At 40.8% G+C, this 12,911-nt stretch overlaps 1 protein-coding gene across 1 annotated transcript in view; it reads left to right on the forward strand.

Moving 5' to 3' along the window:
• Positions 1 to 719: 719 nt before the first annotated feature.
• The window catches only part of LOC141764163 (paxillin-like), a 55,744-nt gene continuing 43,552 nt past the window's right edge, over positions 720 to 12,911 (forward strand). Inside the window, exon 1 of the mRNA XM_074629147.1 lies at positions 720 to 1,049. Coding sequence (XP_074485248.1) covers positions 1,037 to 1,049 — 13 coding nt within the window. The 5' untranslated portion in view covers positions 720 to 1,036. The remainder of the gene's footprint in view (positions 1,050 to 12,911) is intronic.

Raw genomic sequence — 12,911 nt, forward strand, 5'->3', positions numbered from 1 at the left:
TTGTTTATTTCTGTATTTATGTCAACATTCATTATATTCTTTTATTCATTCCAGTATTTATTTTTTGCATTTATTTGTTTCTGTATTTATTCCAGCATTCATTATATTCTTTTATTAATTCAAGCATTTATTTTTTTCAGTTATTTATGTATCTAATTCAGCACTTATTATAGTCTTTTATTTTTTTATTTTTTTTTATTTTTTTAATTTTTTTTTAATTTAATCCAGCATTCATTATATTCTTTTATTTATTTCAGCATATATTTTTGCATTTATTTATTTATGTATTTATTTCAGCATTCATTATATTTTTTTATTCATTCCAGCATTTATTTTTCCATTTATTTATTTATGTATTTAATTCAGCACTTATCATAGTTTTTTATTTATTTATTTAATTCAGCATTTACTATATTCTTTTATTTATTTCAGCATTTATTTTTGCATTTATTTATGTATTTATTTCAGCATTCATTATATTCTTTTATTCATTCCAGCATTTATTTTTCCATTTATTTATTTATTTATTTATGTAAATTCAGCATTTATTATATTCTTTATTTATTCCAGCATTTATTTTTTTTGCATTTATTTATTTATTTATGTATTTATTTCAGCATTTATTTATTTCAGCATGTATTTATCTCTGTATTTCCTACACTGTTTGATGAGCCTTCAGTCCCGCTCTCCGCCGCTCGGTGTCGCTGGTCTCTGCCTGTAGGGTCTGGTGGGCTGGATGTGGGGCTGGATCCGGGCTGTAGGAGACTCCAGGGGGGGGCAGCAGGGTATGAGGAGTGTTTCTCTGTGTTAGTGAGTGTTTGTGAGTGTTTGAGGCTCGTCGAGCAGCAGAAGGGAACTTGAAAACTTCACTGCTTTGCACCGAGAAGGAGAGATCTGTTACCGGGGCGAGCAGCAGCGACACGGAGACCGAATAACGGCTGCTTTCTTCGCTTTCACCGTCCAGCTGTTTCCAGATCCACAGAGGAACGAGGACCGGGTCCCGGTTTCTCAGCGTTGGAAGCGATTTCCGGCCAACATGGATGATTTAGGTAAGTTAACCCGCCGTGAACGCAACATTCACACAGCAGCGTGTCTCTGTCTGTGTGTGACTGTATTGTTAGACTCAACATGCTGCTGGTAGCTGTATTACTCAACCAAAGGAAGCTTGTTGTTCACTATATAGTTGTATTGTTTGTGGTAGCAGAGTATAAATGTCCAGGTAGGTTAAAGTTATCCCGGTTCAGCTCAGCTCAGCTCGAGGTTACATGCACAGAAAGGCCCCAAGTGACATGAGGAAGACCTGGCATCATTAGATAATTATCCCAATTAACTAATTAACATTAGCTGGTGTGTGTATACAGTAAGTGGACACAGAGCTGTGTCTGGTGCATTTATTAATTTATGTATTTATTTCAGCATTTATTATATTATTTTATTTACTCCAGCATTTATTTTAGCATTTATTTATGTATTTAATTCCGCATTTATTATATTATTTTATTTATTTCAGCATTTATTAGGGTTCAAGCCCCGGAGGGGGTAGAACCCTAATAAATAAAGTTTTATAACCCTAATAATAAAGTTTGTGCTGGTTTGTTATTATTATTTATTTCTGTGTTTACTATATCACTTTGATAATTAGCCCAATTAACATTAATGCTGGCGTGTATAAAGTAAAGTGTGAGTGGACATAGAGCTGTGGTCGGTGCATTGAATGTGCACAATTCCTCCACATCACTTATTTAAGCATTAAATGCTCCTGCAAGGCTTCTCTAACTTTTTACATGCTCAAAAACTAGCAGAAATATATGAATTAAACCACAGGTCATGTGGCATTTTATGATGTACTGACCTATTAAGACCCTCCTGGTGATTGTCAGGCTTACATAACTGCCTCTACTGCAGGTGGGAATATATGGTACCAGCTGGCTCCAGGTGATTAAAAGATTCAAGATTCAAGCCCTTTATTGTCATTGTGTAGTACAACGAAATCAGATTGTGACAATCCCAAAGGTGCTAATGAAAAGATAATACAATAAAAAAGAGATAGTGCAATATAAATATAAAGATAATACAATGCCAGATTACAGTTTTGCCAGATTATTGCACAAAGTGTCTGTCAGATAATTATATAATTATTGCAGAGTGATAAGCATGTTATTGCACATATCCGTAAAAAAAATAAAATACTAATTTTCAGCCCTGATTTCAGCTGATTGTCACACATATACAGAAGCAGATGGTTCAAAGTCTTTTTATTGGTATTCTGTACAAAATCCAATAAATCACAGAAATAAATTATACCCCCCTATCCCTATAACAGTATTATTATATCTGCACCATTAAATAAGCAGAATTAATTTAATAAACAATTACAGTTATACATATAAATGAATTAAATCCGATAGAAACATAAACGAAACATGTACAAAACAAAATCTAAAATAAATTAAAAAAAGGAAAAGACCAAAATTACAAAAAGATAAATAAATTAAAAATAATAATAATTAATTAATTTAAAAAAAAAAAAACCTAAGTATAAGTTGTGAATTAGATGTAATATGAGGTCAGCAGTTTAAAACTTCAATGTCAGTGGTATCCATTTTTTCTATATAGATTAAAAAGGTCCATATAGCATAACATTTCTAAGCACACCCTCTTGTAGTAAACCACATCCTAAAGGTACATATATCATACACATATACATATATCATAACATCTATACAGAAGCAGATGAATCCAGGAGAGCTGGTGCTGGCTCTCTCCGCCTGCACAGACTGAGTTTAACTCAGTGAATTATGGCACTCTTGATGACAGCAGAAAATGTAATGCCTGAGGGCAGGTTGTGGTGACAGTGGTGAGGGTGTTGTAGAGCTCAGCTCAGTCTTCTTGATGCACACACAGTATCCCGGCTCTCTCTCCAGACTGTGACAGTTCCCTTTTTTTTGGCCATTATTATTTCAGTAGTTTAAAAATCCCTGCAATGAGCAAAAGCAGTGCATGGGGTTTAATGAGACTGGCTGCAAAACCATGTGGATCCTTCACAAGTTTCTTTTGGGTCGTGTAGAATAATTTATACAAGCAGTCAGACCCCCTTCAGTGATGTAAAAGTGTGCAGCCTAATTAAAAACAGAAGGAAAACACAGCTGAAGTTAACACAGCTTGCACAGTGCCATTAGGGGTGTAAGAAAATATCGGAAAAAAAACAAATATCGGGATATTATGTTTTGTGATACTGTATCGATTCCCAAATAGTTTGCATGCAAAGATTAACTCAGTCAATGCTTTATTTTATTTGCAAAGATATGCTTCCCCTAAGTGTATGTGCCCTTTCAAAGTAGTGCTATGATGTCGGATGTTACAGGGACTGTGATCAATAAAAATGCCGATCCCACTGTTCTGATTGCTTAAAAAAAGACTTGAAACTTTGTTTTACTCATATTTTTTGCTTATGGCGCTGTGTTCTTTATACTGACAGTTTTCCTAAAATTAGATTTAAAAAATTGCAATATTTCGCCTTACTTGCATCCATCCATCCCATTATCTGTAACCGCTCACGGTCGTAGGGGTTGGGCTGGAGCCAATCCCAGCTGACATTTGGCAAAGGCGGGGTAGACCCTGGACAGGTCGCCAGACTATCACAGGGCTGACGCATAGAGACAGACAACCATTTACGGTCACATTCACACCTACTAACCTCCATGTCCTTGGACTGTGGGAGGAAACCGGAGAACCCGGAGAAAACCCATGCTAACACGGGGAGAACATGCACACTCCACACAGAAGGGCCCCAAGCCGCGACCCTCTTGCTGTGAGGCGGCAGTGCTAACCACTGCACCACCGTGCCACCTCGCCTTACTTATAATATCGCAATATATTGAATCGTAACCCCCGTATCATGATATGTATCGTATCGCCAGTTTATTGCCAATGCACAGCCCTAAAGTGCTATCAGGATCAGCTTTTTTTTGTATTAATTTTGCAGTGCAGTTTGTGTTTACAAGGCTTTGAGTTTTACCCCCGGCAACTGTAAGGTTAAGTTTAGCAGGACATCCGTGAAATGCATCGAAGGAGTCGGGTTCATTGCCTGCTAAAAAAAAACACCAGAATGTATTCATAAAGTCAAAGATGATAAACGTCTTGCAAAAGCAGTCCAAAAAATTCCACCCCCCTTTGTGAGCTGCAGGTGGACTTGCCATCAGATAAGAGATAGTACGTTATTAATCATATCATTCCCATTCCAGGCAGGGCAACGCTGTTTGAACTGGCTCGGTTCCTTTAAAAAAGCATCGTGAGTAGAGAGTGCCATCATTTTTCACCTGGATATGTGTAATTTGGGCTAAAACCACAGCTCTGCGGTTGACACCTCGGTGGTGAGTGTGAGACTGTGCCGAGAATATTGGTTATTCTATATCCAGTCAATATTTATGGATACCTTCTCAGCTTACGTGGGTGAAGGGCTTTCCTTAAAGTAGCTGCTTAAAAAAGAGCGTTACACAACCCCGTGTAATTATCATGTCACAGGGTTGTAAATCCTGTCATCGTTTTAGCACAGACCTGTGAGACTGTGGCACCCAACCTTAGAGAAATGTAGGCGACAGATATCCCCCCTGTCCAATGTTGTTTGCTCTGTCCTTATGGATGGTGTTGGGATGAGAGGGACATTTTTCATCCATCTTTTTATGAAAATTGAAAGTATTGAAGTAGGGCTGGGCAATATGACGATATATATATATCGTCAAAATGATATAAAAATGTATATCGTACATATGTTTCTATATTGTTTCTATCGTGATATAGGCTAGGGGCCTATATTTATTTATTTTTCTCTCTATGATTTCACCTAAAACTGTTCATTTGTCAAGTATTTAAATCACACAGGAGTATACAGAAATAGGCTTTACCATGTGGTCATTTCATATAGACTATTTATTTATTTATTTATTTATTTACCAGAACACATTGAGGGGTGTGTGTTGGCAAGAATCTGGCGATACGATACGTATCATCATACATGGGTAACGATTCAATATATTGCGATACCGAAAGCAAGGCGATATATTGCATAATTTAATTTTAGGAAACTGTCATAGTATAAAGACACACCACAATAAAATCTGAGTTAAAAAAAAGTCACGATGTGAAATGGCTACTATGGGGATTAACATCATCACACATGAATATAGCTGGGCTCATTGGATCCACAAGAGTCTCAACTTTACAGTGATACCCAATTTATGCAATTCCAAGACTGTTTAGGGACCCCAGTATGCAGAAATATTCAAATACACCATTTTTAGAACAAATTTGTACTGCATACAAAAAACTGCATTGTTTTTGCCCCAAACTGCATGCGATTATGGGATAAGTGGGCATGTCTGTAAAGGGGAGACTCGTGGGTACCCATTTTCATTCACATATCTTGAGGTCAGAGGTCAAGGGACCCCTTTGAAAATGGCCATGGCAGTTTTTCCTTACCAAAATTTTGCATACGATTATTTAGCCTTCTTCACGACATACAGATATGACATGGTTGGTGCCAATGGATTCCTTAGGTTTCTTTAGGTTTCTAGTTTAATATGATGCCAGTACATATTCTAGTTGAAACCCAAAATACAAGTATGCACCTGAAAATGAGCATAATAGGTCCTCTTTAATTTAATAGTTGACAACTCATCGATTAATCGTTGCAGCTTTATCATGTTAGAAGATTTTGGCCATATAGCCCAACCCTTGAAGTTTTGAAATGGTTTAAATACAGTTAAATGCAAAGAAGCACCTCTCAAAGAGCTGAAGTGAGGCAGTGCAGGAAGTCGTCCACCTCAGGACCCTTCGAGAGGACAACGAAACCTACATGTATTTTTAGCAGAGGACTCCTTCTTCTCAAGCGCTGAGCCAGCAGCACCTAGAAACCTTTCACCGACTCGCTCTTACATCTCTCTTTCCCTCACTTTTATTGTTAATTTCTAACGGTCTTCCCATATTTCCCCAAACACCGGTGACATTAAAGCTCTGGCTGGCAGGTTTGCTTCCTCCTTTAAAAAAGCGTGTTTCCTGTGATCCGCTCATGTCCACACTCACAGTTTGCTTTATCCCCCTGCCAACCGTGGGAGCAGACTAGCGCTGCTCGCAGGCAGGGCGTCGGGGTGGATCAGGCCCACATGCAGGGATTGGGCCTGAGCCAAAACGTATCCTCCTTAAACACTGCACTGCCCCACCCTCTCTCTCCCCACTCCCCTCCATTCCTGTGGCGAACCACATAGGAAGCTGCAGGCTGCAATCTATTGACAGCTTAAAGCTGGCTGAGTTTGCAGGAGAGCAGATTAGCCTTCCGGAAGACTTGGATCGAGGCAGATTGAGATGCTCGATCGCTCGCAATTATCAGGTTTTTAACCCCAGTCGATAATGGAAATTGGATACAAAAGCTTTCTTTCTTTATGCTATAGACATGGATTTATATTGTCTCCTTTTTATTTGTGCGATCTCCACAGTTTAGATGCCGTGGCATGTTCTGAGGCAAACTTTCATTGACCTCCCCTCCTCAGCTATCAGCGCTGCCAAGCGTTGCTCCTTGCTTCACTGCGCTGGGCCTGCACCAACAAGACATGAATGTCAAACAGCCTCCAAAGTTAACTTCCCTTTACTGACTTTGATCCGCAGTACCGTTCAGTAATTCCCTTTTATGTCTGCAAAATACAGTAACTGCTCTGTTTCTCTCTCTCTCTCTCTCTCTCACTGATTTGTTTTACTGTCGCTGTAGTGGCATCATTTGAAGTGAAGTGATTCCCCAGAGCACCGTCAGCGCAGCAGCTGCAGCGTTGGAAATGTCACTCATGGAGTGGGAGTGGGCGCTGTAGTTCTTTACTTACTCCAAATGAGATCTGATGTAGCCTAGATACTCAAACCAGTCTAAATTTAGTTTGGTTCATTGTTTTATACACCAAAAGAAACGTCAGACAGCTCACGTGTGGACATTTGACATTTCCTCTACATACTTCACATTAAACTGTGACACTGATGTCATTTATGCCTGAGTGGTGGTTTTTCACTCGATCAGAGACACGGTTTAGTATAATAACCTAATTTCCAGTCTGCCCACCAACAGCACTGTTGTTTTCAACAATAGTCAGCCTTGCTCTTCATTAGACTTATGATGCAGTGGTGGACCAGTAACTCTACAGTGCATACAGTGTAGTAACTACTGAAATTGGTGCAAGTTTTGAAGGAATCTATGAAGTAAGTACTTTTGTTTAGAAGTCACAAATGTGATTTAGTAGAAATCAGTCACAGGTCAAATTAAAGGGGTGTAAATCACAAGTTTCATCACTACGATATTTTATTGATTCTTTAGACAATGATACGAAAGTAACCTGCGATTAATATGAGACGATATCACATGCCCATTTAACACAATCAGTTCCATTTATATCAACTCACAAAAAGCAACTAAAATATGATTTGACACTTTCATTACTGATCTCTTCAAGACATTTAAACGAAAAACAATCTATTCCTTTTAATATAAAGAATAAATATAAAGAGGGAATTTCAAAATAAAGGTGTATCTTAAATGTATATCAATATTTTCACTTCACATCGATGATACTGGATCATTGACCATTGAATCAATATACCGATCCAGATTGATGTATCGTTACACCCCAAAAAAATTGCATATATGACTATTACATTCTGTTAATATGAACAAAAATGATTGATCTTCCATTGAAAGAAAGAATTTAAATCACTTTCCCAAATTTTGGGAAATACGCTTATTCGCTGTCTTGCAAGAAGATTGATAAAACTCATGTCTGTATGCTAAATATGAAGCTATAGGCAGTAGCTGGTTAGCTTAGCTTAGCATAAAGACCGGAAGCAGCTTGTCTGGCTCTGTTCAAAGGTAACAAGATGCCTACCAGCACCTATAAAGTTCATTAGGGCTGCCCCCTTTTAGTCGATTAGTCAACTAATCGGTCGCTTTGGGTCCTAGTCGAATAAGATTTCTTTAGTTGATTAGTCGTTTTTCATGCTGAATGACTTGTTTCCAAGAAACTTATAAGCACATTCCTGGTAAAAACAAGATCTAAAGTGGTGCTTTTGTGTGATTCTTTGTGGAGAAACTCAGTTTTACAGATCTTTTGATTAAATCAACTAATCGATTAGTCGACAAAATTAGTGTTCGTCAACTAAGAATTTCTGTGGTTTAGCTGAGGACAGTCCTACAGCTCATGACATTATATTTTGTTTGTTTAATCTGAGCAAAAGCTGAACTGTTAAAATGATAAAAAAAGGGGAATTTCCAGGAAGTAACTGCTCCCATTCCAGCACAAAACCCCCATGACACTACAACGTGTTGTTTTTTACACTTTGGTTTCTGTGTGGGTGAAACAAACAAGATATAACGTGTTAGTCAGTGATCTTTAGAGGTTACAAACAAGAGTGCATGGATTTTTAAAAAGACAGACATTTACCAGGCAGGGAGGTTCTAACAAAAGACACTATTGAGTTGCATTATGGGAAGTGTAGGATCCAGTATTCTTGGAGCTTGACTCATACTAGACTAATACGAGACTAATGGTACATGTTCACAGCCTCTGTCCTTTCCACAATTCCCACTCATTGTCTATGTAAGCAGCCGTGCAATGCATTCTGGTAGCGTGGCGGCGCGATTTGAGGTACGGACTGCAACGTCGGCCGCTCCGCATTTGCATAAAGTTGAAGTCTAGGCTACTTTATGCCACTCAGGAGCGTCCGGCACGATTTGCTGCCCCTTGAAACTCCCAAGAAACTTTTCAACTAAGCTTTGTTTATCAAAAATAAAGACAGATTCAGCAACTGCGTGGCTTTTTTCTCACATAAAATGTTTTCAGAAACACATTTCAGTGAACTATTTTCGTGATATAAGAAGAAAGTTTCCAAACGAGCCGCCATGTTGGTTCCGGTTTGAAAGCTGGGAGCAGCAGCCCACGAGGGGAACCGTTCGTCCAATCGGGTGCCTTGAATGGCAGTCCAACAAGCGTCCAATGCTGGGGAGCGAGGCGAGGCGTGGACATGTACCATGAGAGTGAGGATATCTCTACCTCTGCTGCTTCAATTATGACCAATCCTTTTTGTATTTGTCACTTCCAAGTCCCCCAACCTTATGGACATACAACACACAGTCAGTCCGGAATTGGAAGTTCCCATTGTCAAAAATCCCCCCTCAGTTAACTTCCTCTTCACTTGAGCTCAAAAACCTGGCAAGTTGTTGTCGCAAATGACATCTTCAGTAACCCTCGGCTTAATGTGAGCCCCCACTGAAATGATGAGATGAGTCTCTTGTTTGTGGCATATGAATCAGACACAGAATCACAGAATCATCTGAAGGCTCGAGAGAATCCCTGGCATCTCCTCCAGGGTTTGTCCATCTGTTTGACTTTAAAATTAAAATGCCGCAGGGCTTCGAAACATATGGTGTAACTATGCACACACAAAACACTCGTACAACACACGCTGCTGATCACAGAGCGCTGGTGTGGACAGACAGCTCTGAGGGGGAAGCTGACTAAGCAGCGACAGCTCTGCACTCAGCCAACCGTCATGTCATCTCTCATGGGCCCAGCGCACCATAACAACAGCCTGCAGGGTCCAGATCCCAACAGCTACTGTGGTTTTTTTTAGAGCCGGGGTTTATGTGAAAATAAGCCTTCAAGCCAAAAAACATATTTAGACTCACAGGGAACTCAAGCAAAATCTAGCTGTGGGTCAGGATCTGTGTAGTTTTAATTATAGACCAGCATGTCATATACAGTATAGTTACTGCATGTACCCGTCATGTTCCTGTCTCCTGCTTTTTGTCAGCTGAGCTCAGTGAACCGTTTTTATTGGGCAGCTTCTCGTCCGGCTGGATGCATGTTTCGTGACAGGAAGTGCCCTCAGTGACCTCTCTGTTGTAGTGGCAATCAGGAGGATTCTTTGCTGCTAACCAACAGAATAGCCTATTGTAGGTCACAGACATCATGTTAGTCATACTAACTTGTGGACATGCCTCATCCTGTCCTATTATTGGTGACTTCCTTAATGTGAGCAGATAGTACCGGTTTGTTTTTGGTGCTGTATTTCTTTCCTGCTGTTTTCCATTTTGATTCGAGGCAGCTGGATCAGCTCATTAGCTTGACGTAGCATGTTGTCAGTGAAGAAATGAAGCAAAGAAAGGAGAAATGATGTGCTATTATAACAGATTTTGCAGTGTTAGGCAGTGCCTGAATTGGACCAGAAAAAGGTGCCAGTACCCTAATTTAGCAGTTTCATGACATGATCGTCGCACTTCAAATGTGTTTTTTAGGGCTGTCAAAGTGAACACGATAACGCATTAATGTAAATTCGAAATTCAAAATTGGATAAAAGCAGATGAATGTCATATTAGACCTATAGTTGAAGGATATATTCACCCAATAGTGCAGCACTCAGTTGCACTGTGCCCATGGTGCAGTAGTAGTTAGCAGCTGACGGAAGAGGCTCAATGTTTGTGCTGCAACAAGACCGACAGCCTCGGAGTCATTTGCACTACAGCTAGCTACAAACAGCACAGTTATATTATACTGTATATTCAGAAAACTCATTTAAATCTGTGTCCCAGCTGCGTCTCACGGGCGTTACCGCATCATCCATCCATCCATTTTCTTACGCTTATCCGAGCCGGGTCGCGGGGGCGATATCCCTCTACCCAGCAATGTTTTCCAGCTCTTCCTGGGGGACCCAGAGGCGTCCAGGCCAGACGAGACGTGTTCTGGGTCTATCACGGGGCCTCTTACCAGTTGGCCGTGCCCGGAAAACCTCCAAAGGCAGGCGTCCAGGAGGCATCCTGATCAGATGCCCGGGCCACCTCAGCTGGCCCCTTTCTACGTGAATGAGCAGCGGCTCTGCTCCTACGAAGGAAACTCAATTTGGCCGCTTGTATCCGCAATCTCATTCTTTCGGTCACTACCCAAAGCTCATGACCATAGGTGAGGTTTGGAAAGAAGATGGACCGGTAAATCGAGAGCTTTGTCTTCCGGCTCAGCTCCCTCTTCACCACATCCGGTACAGCGCCCGCATAACTGCATATGCCGCACGGAACCACATTTCCATCTCCTGCTCCATCTTACCCTCACTTGTGAACAAGACCCCGAGATACTTGAACTCCCTTGCTTGGGGCAGTAACTCACTCCCAACCTGGAGGGCGCAGTCCACCGTTTTCCGGCAGAGAACTATGGCCTCAGACTTGGAGGTACTGACTCTCATCCTAACGGCTTCACACTTGGCTGCAAACCGCCCCAGTGGTGCTGAAGGTCACGGTCTGATGAAGCCAACAGAACCACATCATCTGCAAAGAGCAGAGACGCAATTCTGAGGTCCCCAAACCCGGACACTCTCCTCCCCCCTGCAACCTAGAGCGTTTATTTATTTAAGTTACGCTTGGTGCTTGTAAAAACAGTTAAGGTTTTTCAGGAGGTGATGGTACGCTATAAGAAGTAAGGGTATTCATGTGGACAAAAATCTGAAGTGCCGGCACTCAGTATGGGTGAGTACCGGCCCATTTCAGGAACTGGTACTGGATATACAGTATACTATATGCGTATATGCTTAAAGCTGTTATCAGCCCTCCATCCTGCTGTGCTCTGAGATTCTCATCCCGGCGCTCAGTCTGACAGTGACTGACAGCTCAGTTGATGCGATGCTCCTGATCTTCTAATGCAAGCTGCAACAGGAAAACAGCTGGTATAACAGTTTTACATAGAAGATAAAGACGCCACAGTATTTTAATTTGAATCACAATTGGAAGGAATCAACCAAAGCGTTTGAAAAGGTAACTGCTGTTGAAATTGTGGTCCTTTTCGGTTCCAGTTCAATGAATGCCTGTTTGTCATATGAAATGGAGCTCTTACAGTGTCAGATGGCCTTTCAAATGCAGCTGCATGGGTTTCCTCTAATTGGCTCCTGAATGTCATTTTTCTAAGAGGTTGTGTGGTTGGCGTAGGGCTGCAGGCTTAGATAACACATCGCTGTTTTATTAGGGAATGGGCTTGTGCCCAGGTTTCCCCTGGCGCAGGTTTATATAGTCACTAACACACCGCTGCTACTGCCCTATTTGGGATATAAAGCCACCACAATGAAGGCCTTTGATGAATGGGGAAGTTGGAGGACAAGTGAGTGCGCACATGTGAGGGAAAGTGAGCATGATTATATATATATGTGTGTGTGTGTGTGTGTGTATGATATCGCTTGTGCTTTAGCTGGATTTACAATCAGCATCTGGCTTGTTAAAGAGGATCATTCAGGAAGCCCAATCTAGACCCCACTCGGGTTAATGACAGAGTCAGTGATGCTTAGGTCAGGATTACTACTCCACAGGTTTATAGGGGTGTTGGCTTAACAACAGTTTACACACACACACACACGCATGCGGGTTCTGGCAGCCGTGCCGAGCTGACTGTTTTCCAGTGGAATGATTTGGCCTGCTTTGCAGACCTCACAATCCCTCCTCTCCATCCTCTTCCCTCTGTCCTCGTCCTGCCGGAGGGGGACAAAGAGCAGCTTGTTTCTGGTGCTGTGACCTACTTCAACCCAGAAAAGACAGAACCAGACAGAACTGATTAGAGGAAAAGAGAAAAATCCATCCATCTATCCAGCCATCTATTTTCCTCCACTAAACCGTGTCTGGATTATGATCGTAGCAATCTGACAAACAAATCTTAACTCCTCTAAGATCCTCTTAATTGCTTTTTCCAGATCTTTCAACCACATCTCATAGTCTCAATCAACAGATGAGTAATCTCATTTCAAAGCTCCAGAAAAAGTTAGTAATTTGACCTCGAGATAAGACTGGCGTTGAAATAATGTCCAAAATCACAATTATTAGGCGCATAAATTGTAATTGTGCATGTTTTATC

Source organism: Sebastes fasciatus, chromosome 1 (assembly GCF_043250625.1).
Source record: "Sebastes fasciatus isolate fSebFas1 chromosome 1, fSebFas1.pri, whole genome shotgun sequence".
Taxonomy (NCBI): domain Eukaryota; kingdom Metazoa; phylum Chordata; class Actinopteri; order Perciformes; family Sebastidae; genus Sebastes; species Sebastes fasciatus.